The sequence below is a fragment of the Neovison vison genome, chromosome 12 (genome assembly GCF_020171115.1).
Source record: "Neovison vison isolate M4711 chromosome 12, ASM_NN_V1, whole genome shotgun sequence".
Lineage (NCBI taxonomy): Eukaryota > Metazoa > Chordata > Mammalia > Carnivora > Mustelidae > Neogale > Neogale vison.
The window spans coordinates 67,048,324-67,069,494 of NC_058102.1; the positions used below are offsets into that span (position 1 = coordinate 67,048,324).

At 39.4% G+C, this 21,171-nt stretch overlaps 1 protein-coding gene across 1 annotated transcript; it reads left to right on the top strand.

Annotated features, from left to right (window-relative positions):
• The first annotated feature begins 320 nt into the window (after positions 1-320).
• On the top strand, positions 321-908 carry LOC122891361 (transcription factor BTF3-like). Its single transcript, XM_044226965.1, has one exon. It carries the CDS (start codon positions 423-425, stop codon positions 906-908), a length of 486 nt encoding a protein of 161 aa, XP_044082900.1. The 5' UTR covers positions 321-422.
• Positions 909-21,171: the final 20,263 nt, after the last annotated feature.

The window sequence follows — 21,171 nt, forward strand, 5'->3', positions numbered from 1 at the left end:
TAATTCACACTAAAGGGCACAACTCAGTGGGCTTTGTCCATTCAGAATTGCACAACCATCATCACAACCTAATTTCAGAACATTTTCATCACCCCAAAAGGAAACCACCCACTGTTAGCAGTTACTCACCATCCTCCCCTTCCCTACCCTCCGGCAACCACTCATCTACTTTCTGTCCCCATGAATTTGCTTCTTCTGGACATTTCATGTAAATGGAATCATACAAAATGTGGCCTTTTTATGACTGATTTATTTCACTTGCTTCCCGTATTCATCCATGTTGTTACATGTGTCAGTACTACATTCCATTTTATGGCCAAATAAGATTCTAATATATGGGCACCTAATCTCAGCTGGTCCGCCCGAGACCCCCTGAGCGCCAACCCTAGTCCCCCGCGCGGTCCCATTTCCGCTCCAACAAGATGAAAGAAACTATCATGAACCAGGAGAAACTCGCCAAACTGCAAGCACAAGTGCGCATTGGTGGGAAAGGAACTGCTCACCGAAAGAAGAAGGTGGTTCATAGAACAGCTACAGCAGATGATAAAAAACTTCAGTTCTCCTTAAAGAAATTAGGGGTAAACAATATCTCTGGTATTGAAGTGAATATGTTCACAAACCAAGGAACAGTGATCCACTTTAACAACCCCAAAGTTCAGGCATCGCTGGCAGCGAACACTTTCACCATTACAGGCCACACTGAGACAAAGCAGCTGACAGAAATGCTACCCAGTATCTTAAACCAACCTGGTGCAGACAGTCTGACTAGTTTAAGAAGACTGGCTGAAGCTCTGCTCAAACAATCTGTGGATGGAAAAGCACCACTTGCTACCGGAGAGGATGATGATGATGAAGTTCCAGATCTTGTGGAGAATTTTGATGAAGCTTCCAAGAATGAAGCAAACTGAATTGAGTCAACTTCTGAAGAAGATAAAACTTAAAGAAGTTACTGGGAGCTGCTACTTTATATTATGACTGCTTTTTAAAATTTTGTTCATGGATCTGATAAAATCTAGATCTCTAATATTTTTAAGCCCAAGCCCCTTGGACACTGCAGTTCTTTTCAGTTTTTGCTTATACACAATTCATTCTTTGCAGCTTATTAAGCTGAAGAAGCCTGGGAATAAAGTTTGAAACAAGATTAATAAAGTTCTTTGCCTAGGAAAAAAAAAAAAAGATTCTAATATATGTAGGGGCATCTTGCCTGGGTGGCTCAATTTGTTAAGCATCTGCCTTCAGTTCAGGTCATGTTCTCAGGGTCCCAGGATTGAGCCCTGCATCAAGACCCACGTGGAGCCTCACATCAGGTTCTCTGTTCAGCAGGGAGTCTCCTTCTCCCTCTCCTTCTGCCTGCTGCTCTGCCTACTTGTACTGTCAGAGAAATACAATCCTTTAAAAAATACTTTAAAAAAAAAGATTGTATTATAAAAAAATGAAAAATTTTAAAAAACAAAATAAAAATTAAAAAAGATTCTACTATATATACACATTTTGCTTATCCATTTATTAGTGGATGGTCATTTGACTTACTTCTACTTTTTTGGCTATCATAAATAATATAAATATAAACATTTGTGTACAGGTTTCCATGTGTGTGTATATATAGATATTTTTTCTCTTGGGTATATACCAAGGAATAGAACGTCTGGATCATATGGCTTAACTTTAAGGAACTGCTGTACTGTGTACAAAGCAACTGTATCATTTTACAATCTCGTTAGCAATGTATAAGAAGAGTTCCAATTACTCCACATCCTCATCAACACTTCTTATTATCTTTTTTATTATAGCCATGCACGTGGATCTGAAGTTGTATTTCATTGTGGTTTTAATTTGTATTTCTCTAATGACTAAAGATGTTGAATACATTTTTATGTGCTTATTGGCCATTTGCCTACCTTCTTTGGAGAAATGCCTATGCAAATTTTCTGCTCATTTTTTAATTAGACTATTTGTCCTTTTGTATTTGAGTTAAAAAATTTATTTATATATTCTGGATACAAGTCCTTTAATTTCTCCAAATCGGTGGGTTGTCTTTTCATGTTCTTGATGATGTCCTTTAAAATGCAAAAGTGATTTTTTTTAATGAAGATCAATTTACCTATGTTTTTCTTTAGTTGCTTATGCTTTTAGTGTTATTTCTAAAAAACTATTGCCTAATCCATGGTAACAAAGATTATGCCTATGTTTTCTTTTAAGAGTTCTATAGTCCCAGTTCTTTCATTTAGGTATAAGTTCCATTTTTAGTTTCTTTTTGCATATGATGTGAGGTCCAACTTCATTCTTTTGCATATTGATATCCAGTTGTTTCAGCACCACTGGCTAAAAAGATCATTTGTTCCCTGTCTTCGACGAATTTCTGGACCATTTATTTGTTCCAGTGATTTCCATGTTCTTGAAGGTCTACTATGCCTTAATTATGTTTGCTTTGCAATCAATTTTACACCTGGAGAAGTTACCCTTCCCTTATTAACCGCCTCCATCACCCACTCTCCTCCCCAACCCACATATTCAGAATATTCTTTTTGATTCTCATCCACTTATTATCCTAGATCAGTAGTTTACCAACTTTGCTCCTCCAGACAACAAATTCAAAAGTTTATGGTTCACTGCTTGCATTTCTACTTAGTGATCATTTCCTTCCTCTCGAATTGGTGTTGTTAATGGTTTATGTATTTTTCTCAATCCATTGTTCTCATTGAACAGGTATTACCTCCATTTTAAAAAGTGAATAAATATTTAAAAATAGATACACAGCACACAGTTAAATTCTATGACTTGACCTAGTTCACCCAACTAGACATTGGCAAAAACATCTGACTATCTCAATTGCTATAAAGTATATTTCTGAGAATGTTTCCACTTAAATCTTACTGTTTTTGATCTACTAATCTGGATTTTCAAGAAAAATTGAAATGTATGTCAGTCAGTCTAATTGTACTTTTTCTCCGTACTGGTTTATTGTTGTATATCATCAAAAGGATTTATAATTTGATAAACTCTGACCTGTCAAAGCATCTGCAACTTGGATAAAGCCACTAGCTATTGGCTGTGTCCAACTGTTTTCTCAGTTTTAACTTAGAAGAAGTATTCCCAAGGGATGCACAGTATGATTCCCTATGGTGATGGGAAGACATATGTAGCTTAGGATAAGTAGTTTTTATATTGCTCTTTTAATGCATACTATAGTTAGTAAATCTCAATAAAATCTTCAGGGCTGGGAGAATATACCCAACATTGAATGAGAAAATGCTGTAGTGGACATATATCTACCACTCTCAAAAAAATAAAAGATAAGACACTATTTTGGAGAATAATATTGTACCTTCTTCCATCTCCAGGTCTGTATAAGCCAAAGAAAGTTATGTAAATTTATGCAATTTGCCAATGATTGGGCAATGCAATCTGCTGCCTTTCAAATATACAGATCATTCTCTTAGTACCAAAAACCTCCCCACAAATAGTCTAGGTCAGCACTTTATAATAGAAATAAAGTGTGAGTCACATAGAGAAACTTTTAAATTTTTAAAATTAAATTATTGAATTTTCTGGTAGTCACAAATCAGTAATCAGAAAAAGTCAAAATTACTTTTAATATATATTATTTAACCTAACATATCTAATATATCATTTTAACACATAATTATTATGAAAATTATTGCTGAGATGTTTTCTGTTCTTTATTCATACTGAGTCTTTGAAATCTAGGGTGCACTTCACACTCAAAGCTCATCTCAATTCAGACTAGCCATATGTCTAGTACTCCATAGACACATGGGGCTGGTGGCTGCCATATTGAACAGCACAGGTCTAGACAGAAGACCTCAGGAACTTCTCCAAGTCAGAGGGCCACCAGCGGAAGGAATGCATGGGAAGGAAAGGAGAAAAGATAAAAATTGGCAAAATGAAGAAAAATGGAAGTAGAGGAGGAGAAATGAATGATAAAATAAGAAAAAGATAAATGAAAGGAGAGAAAGGGAATGAACATTTTCTGAACACTTGCAGTGTGCCAGCAGTTAAGTATAATGGGAAGTGCTCAGAAGCTACTTAGAAATAATCTTTAGCATCCTCTGTAAGTAAAAAAGTCACATTGATACCAAACTATTATTACTGGTGATGATTCAGTAAGTTAGAAAAGTACATTAACACCCAGTCATAGGAAGATATTATTCTGGTTCACATGCTCATAGTATGGAGACATATCTGCCTCTGGCCTGGAATATAAATCACTGAGAGGGCTGCCTTTGAGAGAAACTCTTTCTCGTACCTTTTTTCTTTCCAAGACACCAAGACACAATACCAGACATCCCTTAGAGGAGATCTAGGCCAATGGAATTTGCAGTACAACTGGAATGAAAAAGGGAATGAAGGAGAAAGAAAAGAAAATCACAGAGTTTTCTCTGTGAGATACAGTGAACTGGGCAAACCAAAATTTTCCATGCTGATCTAATTCAAGCCTGGCATCTGGTAGAGGCTGTATGTAGGATTAGCGCATTGTAAATTCATGTTGTTTTTGCTCATTCCCTCACCTGGAGCCATGCTCTTTACACCCCCATCCAACTTCGAAACATGGAAGCCCTTCCCTTTCTTAGACCACCCCAATCCCAGTGGAACAAGCTGAACCACTCCCAGCCAATGGAACTACTGCTTTAAAAAACACTCAAGACATTATTCATTATAAGTATGGAGACGTTTCTTTGGGGTATTTTGTTTTTTTTTTTTTTTCCAGAGTCATTTATATTTGCTCTTTTCACTTTTGCAAATCTTTCTGGAAGCATCACTCAACTCTTTGTTTTCTACTTCATTTAATCAAGTTGGAATTATTTTCATTTAAGTCTTCAGATATTTGCTGTCTTTCTTCTTGGGAAGCAATGAAGAGCCCTGTCACTTTGGTTGCCATAGACCACCAATGGCCTGTAATCATCTCACAGTGCTGTTCTTGGCAAGAGCAAAGCCTTTAGAAACCAGACCCTAATAAGTGCAAGTTCTTTTCCATGCCTGAAATCTGCTTTGAGGATGTGCAAGAAGTGTTATCATTTAAGCCCACTGTAGGGTTGCTACAGTCTAACTGAAAGACTGGCTCTGCTCTTGAGCCATCATGAAATGATACATATGTCTCTGCAAACTTAGAAGAGTAAGAAAAAATACTGATGTTCTGTGTGTTTTAGATTTTACTTTTTTAGATTGTTGTTTTTAGTTAACATTACCATTTGGTTCTTTAGTTATGTGATGGGAGTGAAGGACTACAGTTGAGGAGTGGGGTGGAAAGAAAGAAAGGAAGAAGAGGTCAAGGATGGAATTTAAGGCAAGGCAGAATGGCTAAGTGATTAACACCATAGAATTAAGTCATAGCTTCAAATCCTGGCTTTCACACTCTCCAGCTGGGTGTCTTGGGCAAGCTATTCTATTCTTTAAGCTTGTTCCCTCAACTGTGAAATGGGAATACTACTCAAATCTACTTCAGGAGGTTGAGTGAACTAATTAAAATAAAGCATGTAAAGCAATTAACAAATGTCTGGCACGCAGCAGTCACTAAGTGCTATGGATTATTAGCACAATTAGTAGTAGTAGTACAGATGGGATTAAACAGAATGAAATAAAATCAATGCTATACTTCATTCTACTCATTCCATTCCTCCCATTTTTCACATAGATTTTTCCTTTTTGGTGTCCAGGGAGAGATGTGGTTGTGGAAATTGGATGGGTAAGGAAAGTGCTTTCAGAGAGCAAACTTAATCATGCAACAAGCACCATAGGGCAACATCACAACTTTCGGGAATAGAACGTTGCAAAAGAAAAGTAATTCTAAGAATGTATGTCTTCACAATCACCTCTATTAGATCTTTAACCGGAACTTTCACTCTCATTTCTACAAAATGGAAATAAAAATAATTTACAGAACTATTTTTCACTTGACAAATCTCCATCCCTGACAGGATCATCTCTCCTCTCCTCTTTCTCATCACTCCCAACAGCTGGGGTCAGGTCCAGGATGATTGTTCTGGGAGTTAATGAACCTCCATTGCCCCTGACTTTGGCTACCTCCACCTTGTGGTAAACTATCTGAACAAAACTAGAATAGGAATGGATGAGGGCAAGAAGGCTAAGAGGCTCTTGATCCTTTTCCAGAAACCCTGCAGTTTCTGGCAAGAGCAAATTCTGAGTATTTTATTCAGATATTAACAACTCTAGCAGTGATTTTACTGCCTTTGAGAAAGGCAATGCCCCAGCTAAAGAAAGGCAATCTACAGCATCTGACTCAGTGAGTCTGAGAGCAATGACCCTGTCTGGGTATGAATGTTCTATTGAAACTGACTGAAGCAGTTAATAGCAATCTTCAATTGGGTTACCTACAAATGTTCCTGCTCCACTTCCTAAGGTGTTCTTTTTCTGGCAGCATCAGTTATCTGCTGGGAAACTTAAATGAACAGAGATAAGCTGGATGTAGCCAACTGTAAGGGAGGTAACATGCCAACCAACCACATATGCTGTTAAATTAAATTTATCATTTACATATCTACACACAAAGACACATCTTGTGTGGTTCACAAGAAGATGCTCTTATTAACTTCTACTACATGTGATAGTAACACAATAACTATCTTCACAAAATAAAGTATGTTTCCGTATATTACTATACTGAATAGCATGTATATATGTGTATATATATGTGCATTTATATATGTGCATATATATACATATATACGTATTTCATACATTGCAACATACACTGAAATATACTTAGAATATACCTAGAAAGTATGGTTCATGAGGCAGGAGTCTGTCCCATCTTCTTACAACAGGTACCTGATAAATCTTGCTGAAAGAACATACAATAAATCATTTCATTTGGTCCTCAAGGCAACTGTATGAATTAGGAATGAAAAGTAATATTACTGCCAACGTGTTGTAGGTGAAGGATTCCAAATGGCTCGTCCAGGGCCAACCAGCTGGAGAGAGCAGAGTCAGACTGTAAGCCCAGGTTAAGTGGCTTCTCCTCCCATGCTTCAGAGGGAATAGATCTAACTTCTATCATGGGAGGAAACAAAAGTTGATTGTTTTCTTCTTTTACCAGAAATGTTGCTAGACTAAATCCATTTCACCATCTGTACTCATTTTCTTGGATTGGGTTTAGCAGGCACCTGGGGTTGAAAGAATTAGTGGCCAGTTCTTTAGGGGTTTTCATTCTTCTCCACCTCTAAGCCAATCCAGAGCCCCCATAACCCCCAACCACTTTTCTTTTTGTCCTTCCACCCTCTTCTTCCTCCTCCCTTGCTTTTGTTTCTCTGTCTTCCTTTGTGCTCTACTTACTCAAGCGGATAAAAGAAAGTAAACACCCTCTTATTTATTTATTTATTTATTTGACAGACAGAGATCACAAGTAGGCAGAGAGAGAGAAGGGAAGCAGGCTCCCCGCTGAGCAGAGAGAGCCCTACGCGGGGCTCGAACCCAGGACACCGGGATCATGACCCTAGCTGAAGGCAGAGGTTCCAACCCACTGAGCCACCCGGGAGCCCCAGTAAACACCCTCTTTTTGTGGAATCCTATCTGGTACTTCAAACTCTTGAGATCTCTTCTTCATAAGCCACAGTGAAGAAAAAGAAAAGAAAAGAAAAAAGAAAAGCTCCATTTACAGGAAAAGATGGAAAACTTAGTTGATACATTACTTGCTACACATGCACGTATGTGCCCGCGCGCGCGCACATTTCTACCCCCCACATACACACATGCTCATTAATCCTTAAAAAAGCTTGATTTTGGAGAGAGATGTTTGGATTTAGAGTGAATCATTAGCCTCCCATTTCTTTCTTCTTTCCACCAAACATGAGGAACACTGGATAATGTGTCCAGTCAGTGGCTTTTTTTTATTAACCGCCAAATGTTTAAAAAAAAAAAAAAAAAGCCCATGTATTATATCCACACACCTACTAAGGAGACAAAAAGATGGTGGACAAGGAATTGAGGATTTTCTTGAAAACATGTCTCATTTTAGGGGAATGGAATAAATGTCTCTGAAAATCCTGATGTCCGTGGGTATAAATGCCCACTTAGTATTTAGCATGTTCAATTTCTTGCTTCCAGGCCCTCCTGGCCAAATTTATTACCCATGGCCAAAGAAAGGATTTTTTTTCCCCCCATGAAACTTGTTTTGGCTTGAAGTAAAGTTCAAATAATATTTACCAAGATTATTAAAAAACTCTAAAACTTTTTTCTTCTTCAGCGTTCAGGGATGGAATGTCAGAAAGTGTTGACATTAATTTTTAAATTAATATTTTTGGAAGAATTTTCTTTAATAAAAGATCAAATGATGACCACAATGCTGGATATGCGCTACTGATTGGTAACAATGCTTGTCAACAGCAAAGTTCAGAACTTTAATGCAAACTCTCCCATGCGTTTGCACACAATGGAAATACAAGTTATCTTAAATAGAATTTTTTTTGAATTTTTGTTCTAGTTCATCTTCGGCCCTGAGGCTGAAATGCAGACCTCAAAAACGTCTTTGCTTCTAGCAGGAGAAAGAGCATTTCTTAACTGACCCATATAGTGTACATTCGTTCTCTATTGGCATATGCTAAGGAATTCTGTCACTGCCCACCAGGACATTAGAAAAGACTTCTGAAGAAGAAATTGTTTTGCCCTTTCCAATCTTCCTTTGTTTCAACACACAGCTACAGCAGAGAAGTATAAAGAAGAAAATGAGCAACAAAAAGCTAAAGATTTTAATCATTTATTTTATAGAATGATGGTGATAACAGATGGTAGAATTTTTTTTAATGTCCTTTAAAATAAAAAGTTGGCACTTCAAAAAATTAAAAAGAAAGATTATAAACTTCATTCAAACAGAGCTGGTTTATAGCTGAAACTTCACTACTCGGCTATGTGGCCTCAAGAACTGAACTCCTCCTGGCCTCCGTTTCCTTGCCTGAGAACTTAAGATAATAAGAATACCTTTCTCTCAGAGTGATTGAATTGGCACTCCCAATCCCCACTTTTTTCCCCCTGGAAGCCTGTACCTATACCAATCCCCACTTTTTTTTAACTTTGTTTTTCTTCAGGACAGTTATCGTCTTACAACATACTCTATGTTATTTACTTAGTTAATTGTCTAAGGACGCTCCCTCCCATTAGAATGCCCAGGAGGGCAGTGACTTTGAGTCCTTCACAGCTGTATTCTATCCAGCACACAGTAGGTACTTGATAACTATGTACTTAATGCTCAGTAAATGAAAATAAAGTCCCAGCACAAGGCTGGGGCATAAGACCCCCTTCCTCTGAGCACACCAACGAACCCACTCCTGTAATTGTGAGGGTCATAAACAGAAATCAGATGGAGACTTTCCAAGAGTATTTGTTTTTCTTCTGGCCTCCTCACCCTCCTGCTTTTTGTCACAGCACACCTGGTGAAGAGCTCTACTTTCTCTTCCTGCTTCCTTTAGCAGTCACATTGCCAGTGTCTATGGAAGCCCTAGAAGATTCTGAATCAGGATGGAGCCATCCTGGGAGGAGAGCAAGCTAAAGTGGCAACTTGCCATACCCAAGTAGCCCCATCTGACCTGAGTTTCCCTCTCTTTCCTTTTTATTTATTTTCACTTTTTTTCTGAAAAGCAATATTCTCAGTTTCTCAAGATAAAATAGGGGGTTTTCTCTCTTTTTTTTTAAGATTTTATTTATTTATTTGACAGAGATCACAAGTAGGCAGAAAGGCAGGCAGAGAGAGAGAGAGAGAGGAGGAGGAAGCAAGCTCCCTGCCGAGCAGAGAGCCCAATGCTGGACTCGATCCAAGGACCCTGAGATTATGACCTGACATGAAGGCAGAGGCTTAACCCACTGAGCCACCCAGGCGCCCAAAATAGGGGGTTTTCTTTGTCATTCTTAAAGCTTGGTGTTGTGCCCAGGTCTGGACACCATCTGCTCTAAATGATATGACACATTTGCCTGGACCCCACAAACCAAGGATACTGCTTCTCTCAGTGACCAGGCGTCAAGAATGCCCACAGAATTTAATCCCCCTGGGAGACCAGGTCTCATTTTTACTGGGGTACAAATGGGGTGTCTGAGAATGGAAGCAAAGCAAACCATCAGAGGAGATATGGACAAACTTAATTTCATGGTGGACAAAGTCAGAGCCTTAACTTCCCTCCCTCCTTTCAAGATGAAAAGATCATAATCTTTGGGAACAGCTGGATTTGGGCTAGAATCCTAACTCTGTACATCTAGGCCTATAAAATTGCGATTTCCTCATATAAAATGGGATTGTAATGCTTATCTCCTAGGATTATTATAATTCAATGAATTAATGCTTATAGTGCATCTGGTACAGTATTTGGTACTGTGTTCCATAAATGTTCATTTGCTTTTCCTGTATTCACCTGCCTGGTCCAGTTATCTCTTATTGTGTGACCCCGAATAATTCATGTCATTTCCCTAAGCAACAGGGTCCTCAGTTGTATGGAGTAAATGGAGTAAGTCTTACCTCCTGGGTGACAGTAAACATTGTCATGCAGTGACAATCTAGAGCATCATAGTTGCTCAGTACAAGCAGTTATGCCAATTACAACCTGCCCTTCAGTAAGCACCAACTCTGTGTTGTAACCATACGACTCATCCTCCAGGCACTTCAAATACATGACCTTGTTTATTTAATCTTCAAAGCAACGCTCACTCTGAGGTAGGTGTCCTTATTTTCATATCAAAGATGAAGAAATTAAGACCTAAACGTTAAGTAAACTTGGTCAGGATTACAGAGAGTAAGTGTCACCACTGTTGTTTGAACTTGTGTCTTCTTGACTTTTAAGTCTGCATTCTCCCTGATAACTATGCTACAGTGACTCCCAAATTATCATCATCCTTATTATTGTCTCTTCTAGTTCTCTTTTGCCAGATCAGATCTACTTGATCTGACACATTTGTCCCCAGGGTCCAATCATGTCACCTAAGTAGCATCTGCCTTCATGGCTCACAGGGCCAGGAATACCAAGTCCTAACGCCTTTGGAGCTGGAGTACAGGCTACTTTGTCCACTCCTTGAGTTTTCATCTTCCTTGCAAATGCCTTCTTGCTTTGGAATATGTAATAGAACCACCCCCCCCAAAAAACACGGAAGGCTAGCAGCCAACTTCTAGATGCCTGTCTAGTGATTAGAAATGAAGATACCAGAAAAGCCTGCAGGAGGTAAGAATAACATAAAGCTACCACAAAATCCATTCAGAGAGCTAAGTGTCAGCTAAAGGGAAAAGGAGTTCAATGGCACAATTAAAAAATCCAGGCTTGTCCAAGAGTCAGGTTAACACTGGTAGGAAGAAGCACGGACCTGGGATTCAGTAAATATTAATTGGATAGGTGGAGGAAGAAACCATGTTTATTACATCAACTGATTAGCACTAATTCTTAAAATCACAATTAGAGAACCTAGGTCCTTTGCATGACAGTCAGATCCTGGGTGTGTCCCATCCTGAACTCCCCCCACTTACACATTACCAACCTTGCCTTGAGTCCTCAGAGTTGACAGTCATGACTCCCCGAGCCATACGCTACTATTGAAGGGACATTAGAGATTGTGCATTATGTCTGGCTTACTGGCATGTGTGTCCCAAAGTTTCTAAATCAAAGTGAGGTTCAAAGGGATCAGAGTAACACGAGAGATGCCAAAGGGGGAAGCAATATGAGGCCACCTCCATTAGGGGATGGAATGCTTGAAATTAATGACTGCCTCCAAAATTCCAAACAGGTTGTCACAGTACATATAACTTTCATCCTTCCATGCTGCATAGAATCTAGAAAAAGGAAAAGGGAGATGACTTCTCAGAGAAAGAGTCTGAATACCAGAACCTTCCCTTGGATGTAGTTCCATCCTGGCCATTGAGCCATGCTAGCTTCTTCACACGGCTCCCACCTGCAGGCCTGGGAGCACAGTTCCAGATGCTGCATTTTGCCTTGGCAAGAGGCATACCTGAGGCTTCTTGGCAGAAGTAGTTGTCTTGGTTTCAAGACATCCCTGCTGCTGGTTCCTGCTGCCTTGTTCCTAACTCTTGCTCCCCACCCCATTTAGCCTTCACCTCATGAACCCAGAGTTTCCTGGCTTCCGCCTAACTCTTGGCCACAAGATCTCTAGTGCTTGCCAGATTTCTAGTGCTCCCAAATCCAACCAGCTTCCCAGGCTTCCCCTGGCTTTTTTGGTCTTGATTCTCCATCTCTGGCTCATCGCCTGTCAGCCCTTTACAGTTCTGGTTGAATACCTACTCACCCTGCAGCCAATACCTTACCTATTGCCCCATGATACTATTTTTTTTAGAAACCTAGTACAGAAAAATCTAGTACTATGACCCTCCTTATACTCAGGTTAGGATAAACCTAGAAGGGATGTTAAGAGTTCTCTTTGTGATAAATAAGTGGGCCAGGAGAATTATTTTGGGAAGCAGATCCCTAGACTTTGATGTCTTTGTATGGAAGATCTTCCATTATCTGCCCTTCTTCCCTGACCACACTTCTTCCCTCTTAAGGAACCTCCATCAGAGCAACCAGGCATAAACATTCATACCACCTTTCAGACCTAATTTTCTCACCACTGCATTCCACACCACCAATAATTTTAACATTTTAAATATTTCCCCCACTCCTTTATTACATATTAATTCTTTTATTCACTTAACATACATTCTTTATGTTCTAAAATATGCAGTTAATGGCATGAAATCATCTGTTTAAAAAAAAATTCTTTGATCAACGACACACATTGTCATTGAACCGATGCTTGATTGAACTGGGGGAATATGGACATGGAAATACAGAGGCACTTCCAGGGAGTAACCCAAGCATTCTACCTAATAGGGTGAAAGTGGACAATGTGTCTGTTTTCACAAGGCAAGGCACAGCTTAGCCACTGCAGTGCTTCTTGAACTTTTAAATGTCCTGGCATATGGGAAGTCAGCAATATTATGAGGAACATTGAGATAAACAGAGGAGGCCACATACAATAAGACAAAGCTGTCCAGGTCTTCTGCCATAGACCCTGCCTCAAGGGCTGAGAGTGTCAACGTCCCAGCACATCTCTAACCCACTGGTAGCCCATCAGAGTACTGTGACACAATGATGGGTAACCTCTGACTTCCAGTAGTGGCCATCCATTCTTTCATTCCAATATTTCTGGGTTTCTACAAATATTTTGAGTGGTTATGCTAGTGGCTATTCAAAGAACTTAGGATACACCAGTAAACAAAATAGAGAATGATCCCTGCCCCCACGAGCTTTGACACTAATGGAAGGAAACATGGAAAACCTGTATTAAGCATAATACATAAATAGGGGCCATAGTTGTGAGAAGAGATGAGTGCTATGGAATAAAGAAGCAGAGTGAAAAGATTGGGATTAGGAGAACAGGGCAGTTTGCTGAGCTAAACAGGATGTTCAGGATAGGCCTCACTGAGAAGTGAGCAAAGACTTAAAAAGAGTGAGGATATTAGCCAAGTGGTTATCTGGGGTAAGGGCATTCTAGGCAGTGGAAACAGCTAGAGCAAATGCCCTGAGGTAGGAAAGTGCTTCTTCGGTTGTAGAAACACCAAGGATGCTAGTCTGGCTGGAGAAAAGAAAGTGAGGAGGGAAGTATAGGATCCAGGTCAGGAAGGCATGAAAGGTCTCTGCTTTTGTTTATGTACGTATGTGTGTAAGTGTGTGGCAAATATCTTCCCTGGGCTATAGCGCATCTTCTCAATTAGGTTATAATAATCTTTGCTTTGCCTTACAGAAATTTTAAGTTTAATATAGTCAAACTTGAGTGCTGTGAAGAGTGTAAAACTGGCGAGTCACATACCTGTACCCTGGGGGTTAAAAATATATGTTTATAAAAAATAAAAAATTTTTAAAAATATAGTCAAACTTACTAACTTTCTAATTTTGTTGTGCAGTGTTTTGTGTCCTCTATAAAGAAAGTCTTCTGAATGGAACATTATATTTTATTTAGAAGCTTCAGAGTTTTTATTTTTCCCATTTAGGTTTTTAGTTAGCCTGGAATTTAGTAAGCAAAGGTCTTACATTCTTTTTTCCACAAAGATAATCAATAGTTTTGGCATCTCTTCTTGATAGTCCATATCTTCCTCCATTGATTTTTTTAATGCAACCCTGTCATTTGTCCCTCCTTTTAGATGAAATGTATTCTTGGTCTTGCCCCACATATCACTGAAAGGCAGAATATTGTCTGTCCTTACCCAGACACTGAAATAAACTAACAAATGTGTGGTTTTTATAGTAAAGGGGCAGGAGAAAAGCAGCAAAACATGAGGAGCTTAAAAACTGGGACAATCTGACCTAACCAAATTCATATAATACAGATGCTTTGTAATGGGGAGTGGCCTGACTCAAACAAAAACGAGGTGGCTAATACCCTGGCCCAAATGGTTTGGGCCATGACTGACTTCTTCTGGACCAAGTCCAATAGATAAGGAAGGCTTCTGACATGATAGGAGCAGATGAACAGCTATTTGACATGTGGAGGTCAGCAGGAAGACTGAGGCACCCTGACACCCTGGGAAGAAATCAGGATTTCCAAGCTTCTGCCCCCCTTGCCGAAGCTTCTCATTTTTAAAGATTGCCATATACTTCTAAGATTATGACTGAGAGTCATTGGTTTAATTTTTTTTTAATTTTTTATTGGAGTATTGTTGACGCAATTGTGACATTAGTCTCAGGTATACAACAGAGTGATTCCCCATCTCTATATGTTATGCTCACCACAAGCATCACTACCATCTGTCTCTATACAACACTATTATGACATCATTGACTATATTCCCCAAGCTGTGTCTTTCATTTCCAAAGTTTAATTTCTTGAAGAGTATGTGAAGTGAATGTCTACTTCACATACTCCTCAATGGCTCACTCCAGCATCCTGTCCCGAGACCCAGGGCAAGTCCCAGCTCAGTGTTCGGACTCCCCGAAGCTCATGGTTCTCTCATTCCCCAGGAGAGCGAGGAGTTATTAAGGGCACAGAAGATGCTTTTCCCCCAATATGAAACCCAGTGCGAGGGTCATGAAATCTGTTCAGGTTTCTGTCTCTTGATTCAGAAAAGCCAAAGCAGCTCTGAGCAGGAGAGTGATTACAAGAATGCAATGTTCATGTCTGCTGTGGGCCCGCTGTTTGCCTGTCTGCAGTGTCTGGGAAGGAAGCACGATGCTTACAGCATTTATATTTTCCATGCTGTGGTGAATTTGGAACCTTCACCCAGCTCAAGACAGAATAAATTTACTCCAGCACAAATCTCTTGATCATTTCTCCTTCAAATGTGGGAAAACAGCACTGAGCATGTGGAAAGTGGAGAGCACATCATAAATCCAGAGACACAGGCACTCAGAGAGCTGCATGGAGCACATAAAGGAAGCTCTGTGCTTTAATATTATTTTCTGTTTAAAATCGACATGTGTGGTTTCGGACAAAGGCCTTTTAGTGTGGAGGAGAGAAGGTTCAGTGTTTCTCTTTTCCAAAAGCAGAGGAGTGTCTGGGAGAGACAGTGAAGAGATGTGCTCTGGGGTATAATCTGAAGGAAACTAAAAATAAAATGACTATACTTTCGAATAACTGCCCTTAGGAAATAAAACCATGAAGCTGGTTTCCCAGGACGTGAGGATGTGTCTTCGCATGCTAGTGATTTCAGTCTTGGTGTGTTCTATTTCGATGGGAACAGGTGTTTATTGATAAAATCCTCAAGTTGGGTCCACATGGGAGAAATGATTATCACTGAAAATGTCTCTGTGTCCATTGCTCCCTCTCCCAAACAGGAGAGATTATCAGAGCCCTACATTTTCTTTAAATATTTTGTTATAGAAGTGTATTTTGTTACCTGAAGTTTCAGAGATAGATGGCATGGTGTATAAGAGTGCAGCCTGACTCACAGTGCCTGGGTTAGAGTTCATACTTCGTTATATATGGCCCCAGCTGTGTAGTCTTGCGTAAGCTACTTAACTTCTCTAGGCCTCAGTTTCCTCCTCTGTAAAATGAGATTAATGATAATGCCTAATTCTCTGGGTTGTTTTGGGGGAGTGAATTAGTTTACGGAAAGCATTTAGCATATACTGACTCATCGGGTTATATCACGTTTGCTGTTCCTAATCAGTGAATTTTCTTGACTGCCTCACCTTGAATTTGAACCCTAATGTCTTGGCTTCCTGTGTTTAAAAAAGGAGTGGGGAGAGGGCACTACTCTCACTAGATACAAACTCTTGGTTTTTGGCTCAGGTCATGATTTCATGGGTCATGAGATCAGCACCCTTTCCCCGCATTGGGCTCTGTGCTCAGTGGGAGTCTGCTTGAAGATTCTCTCCCCCTCCCCCTCCTCCTGTAGGTGCACACATGCTCTTTCTCTAAAATAAATAAATAAATCTTTAAAAAAATGAATGAATATCCTCAGTTGAATCTACTTATTTCTCAACTTGGGGCCACTGGGCATTTTTCCCACTTAGCATCTAACTCCTCTTCTTTTGATCATAGCATCATGATTTTACTTTGGAGAACTCCCCTCTCCTTCTGGATCCCTACTGCTTGTGCTTCCATCAAGGGACCTAAACACTCCTGTCCTGACAGTGCCTCACCTCTCACCAGTGAAAGAGTGAGCTTATGATCTGAGCTTGTCTCATGATATTCTCTCACTTTGGCGTTTGTACCTTGAGCAGAGTAAATCAGAGACTGGGGAAATGGTGGCAGTATTTTATCAGGTCACAGTGCCTCAAGGAGTCTATACCATAGTTCCTGCTGCCCAGACCCCGAGAACTTCCCCTGTGCTTAACCCTGTGGTGATGACTCTTTGTTTAGCTTTTCCTTTGAGTTACTCCAGATCCTTTCAATAAATTCCTTTCCCCTATGTTAGCCAGAAAGTATATCTTTTCCCTCACAACCAAAGATCCTAAGTGATGCATCTCTTGTTCCCTTTAGATTGCTGTGTCCTATAATTGCCTCTACTCATCTAATTCTATTGCAAGCTCATTAGTTCATTGTTAGTCTGGGAGTCCTATGCAGCTAGAAAACAAGTCACAAGGAAATACTCTCATTCCTTTTATTCAGACACAAATTTTTAAAAGCTGACAGGCATTAGAATGCCAAGAAAGCCATGTTTGAGAGGTGATGGGCTATCCTGAACTCTAGCAGTCATGGAGTCATCAGCAAAGAAGTACTAGGAGCACACAGTGGGCAAAAGTGAGAATAAAGTATATTGCATGTACTTGATACAAAGATGGGGAAGCTGGTGATACCAAAGCAATAAGAAGGGAACAGGATGAGAAGGAAAATTAAGAAGGATGGATAATGAAGAGGAGGGTGCAGAGTGAAAATGGGAGCAATGGGACAATCATTAAAACATGGATACTACAGAGGGAGAGCTCAGTTTTGTTATTTCTATCTCAGGGTCTCCTTGAGTTCAGCAGGCCCTCTGCTCCCAGGAAGCTGGGATGGGGGAGGGTAAGAAAGCACGTTTGACAGTGAGGAGGGGGATGGAATAAAGGGGAGAGAAATGGGGCCCAAGAGGAATCCTTTAACTTCACACTTGGGCTTTGGGCCCCCTCATGGGTGAGTGAAGCATGGGAGGGAAAGAATGATGTGACAGAGGAAAGCGGGTAAAGGCAGCAATGGGGAAATGGGGAAAATGGCAGAGAGGAGAGCAAAGAATTGAAGTAGGAAAAGAAGTAGCCGAGTGGCATGAGCACCACCAAGAAGCAGACAATGCTGCCAACACAGTACTTTCTTCCCAGTTCTGGGTGAGGAGTCTCTTTCAGTGGTAGGGTATCTCCCTATCCCTGCTGTGAGGAGAACAAACCTCCCCACTAATGAATGACCAAGGTGTTCATAATAATGGCAGTGAAATATTAGAAATTTTTGGTTCAGTGGAGATTTCTAGAGCATTAGCATTAATATTCTGCTTTTACTCTACTTAGCACTGTCTAAAACCTTAATGTTTTGGAAATCCCATGAGACCTTTGGATTTTCTCCTGGCCTACCAATAGGTTCTCTCAACTTATCTTGGCATAACATCTGAGACAAGGACCCAAAGTGAAGGTTAGAAGAAAAGTAGCCATGCAAAGAGCAAGAAATATAGCAAGATTAATTAGAGGATGCAGGGCCCACATCCCATTTGGGGAGGAATCTGGTCCAAATAGAGAGGGCCAAATTAGGCCCCAGGGAGGCCAAAGCTGCCAGGGAACAGATGTTCTTTTATCCTTTTAGTGTGAAGACAAGTCCCCCACAGAGAATGGCATGAAGCATGGGCAATGTGGCATATTTTCCAATTATTAATGATGCACACGATATTCACAAATCTACCTTATCGTGCCATTGAAACAGTTATGTGGATTATAAACTTAATTTAAGCTTTTTTTTCCCCAAATGTTTTTCAGTCTTTCTCTCTCTCTCTCTCTCTCTCTCTCTCACACACACACACACACACACACACACACACTCTCTCTCTCTCTCTTTCACACACACTCTTCCTGCTGAATCAGAATAATAGAGCAGAGCTCGGGGTAACATTATCTGCAGCTATTATGATCCCTTTCTCCTAACAATAAGAGCAGAAACTAAAACAGAAATTAGAAACAGCACAGTCAGGAAATATGCTATATGTAAGAATTTTCACTTTAAAAAAACATTTGGACATTAATGCTCTGCTATTTTTAACCTGGCTTTATTTATCACAGGTTTTTAAACTAGATGTACAAGTATTTCATTACCAAGAACAAAAATTGTCTTTTGTTCATGGGACACATGAAAGCCACTTTTCCCTTTGAAGAGAAAAAATAATAACCCTGTGTTGAAAGGAAGAAAAAAAAAACCCAGTTACATTCTACAACATGAAAGACAATCAGAGGGTTACAATTCCCCTAATTGCCTCCCATCAGATTTCACTTGAGGCTTCTTAGTAGGATGCATGTCTGTTCCATTTTTAAGATGCCCACAATAGTCTTTTCTGGTAATCTGATACTTAATAACCTTTTATTTCCTAGGGCATTTGTCCCTCCTTCAAACCTAAATTCATCCCTCTCCTGTTTTTTTTTTTTTTTACTATTTCTTTGTAAAATTAAAATATAATATGGATCTCTAATTATTAGCATTTTACATAGAAAGGAATAATTATATTTAGACAACTATTAATCCTATTCATAAAAATGTCACATTATGCCATATTAACTGACATATTTGTTTTATCTCTAATTGTTTCCATCACCCTTTTCTATTTTTTTATTAATGAAAAAAGTAAAAATACACAAAAGTTGAGAAAATGTGTAACAAAGCTCAAATACCCACACCCAACATCAACAATTGTCCACTCATGTTTCATTTATGTTCCCATACCCATTCTCCCTGTACTGATATTATTTTGGAGCAAATCCCATCCATAATATAATTTCATTAGTAAATATGTTAGTCTCTATTTCTAAAAGATAAGGACTCATTTTTAAAACATAGCCATAATGATATCTCATTGTGCTTTTGATTTGTATTTCCCTGATGCCAAGTGATATGAAGCACTTTTTCATGTGTCTGTTGGCCATCTGGATGTCTTCTTTGCAGAAACGTCTGTTCATGTCCTCTGCCCATTTCTTGATTGGATTATTTGTTCTTTGGGTGTTGAGTTTGTTAAGTTCTTTATAGATTTCGGATACTAGTCCTTTATCTGATATGTCATTTGCAAATATCTTCTCCCATTCTGTCAGTTGTCTTTTGATTTTGTTAACTGTTTCCTTTGCTGTGCAAAAGCTTTTGATCTTGATGAAATCCCAACAGTTCATTTTTGCCTTTGCTTCCCTTGCCTTTGGCGATGTTTCTAGGAAAATGTTGCTGCAGCTGAGGTCGAAGAGGTTGCTGCCTGTGTTCTCCTCAAGGATTTTGATGGATTCCTTTCTCACATTGAGGTCCTTCATCCATTTTGAGTTTATTTTTGTATGTGGTGTAAGGAAATGGTCCAATTTCATTTTACTGCACGTGGCTGTCCAATTTTCCCAACACAATTTATTAAAGAGGCTGTCTTTTTTCCATTGGACATTCTTTCCTGCTTTGTCAAAGATTAGTTGACCATAGAGTTGAGGGTCTATTTCTGGGCTCTCTATTCTGTTCCATTGATCTATGTGTCTGTTTTTGTGCCAATACCATGCTGTCTTGATGATGACAGCTTTGTAATAGAGCTTGAAGTCCAGAATTGTGATGCCACCAACTTTGGCTTTCTTTTTCAATATCCCTTTGGCTATTCGAGGTCTTTTCTGGTTCCATATAAATTTTAAAATTATTTGTTCCATTTCTTTGAAAAAGATGGATGGTACTTTGAAAGGAATTGCATTAAATGTGTAGATTGCTTTAGGTAGCATAGACATTTTCACAATATTTATTCTTCCAATCCAGGAGCATGGAACATTTTTCCATTTCTTTGTGTCTTCCTCAATTTCTTTCATGAGTACTTCATAGTTTTCTGAGTATAGATTCTTAGCCTTTTTGGTTAGGTTTATTCCTAGGTATCTTATGGTTTGGGGTGCAATTGTAAATGGGATTGAGTCCTTAATTTCTCTTTCTTCTGTCTTGTTGTTGGTGTAGAGAAATGCAACTGATTTCTGTGCATTGATCTTATATCCTGACACTTACTGAATTCCTGTACAAGTTCTAGCAGTTCTGGAGTGGAGTCTTTTGGGTTTTCCACATAGAGTATCATATCATCTGCGAAGAGTGATAGTTTGACTTCTTCTTTGCCGATTTGGATGCCTTTAATTTCCTTTTGTTGTCTGATTGCTGAGGCTAGGACTTCTAGTACTATGTTGAATAGCAGTGGTGATAATGGACATCCCTGCCATGTTCCTGACCTTAGTGGAAAAGCTTTCAGTTTTTCTCCATTGCGAATTATATTTGCGGTGGGTTTTTCATAGATGGCTTTGATGATATTGAGGTATGTGCCCTCTATCCCTACATTTTGAAGAGTTTTGATCAGGAAGGGATGCTGTACTTTGTCAAATGCTTTTTCAGCATCTATTGAGAGTATCATATGGTTCTTGTTCTTTCTTTTATTGATGTGTTGTATCACATTGATTGATTTGCGGATGTTGAACCAACCTTGCAGCCCTGGGATAAATCCCACTTGGTCGTGGTGAATAATCCTTTTAATGTACTGTTGAATCCTCACACCAGTCAGAATGGCTAAAATTAACAAGT

What these genes read in the sequence shown, in the direction of transcription:
- LOC122891361 (XM_044226965.1), top strand. Translation starts at nt 423, where the DNA reads ATGAAAGAAACTATCATGAACCAGGAGAAACTCGCCAAACTGCAAGCA.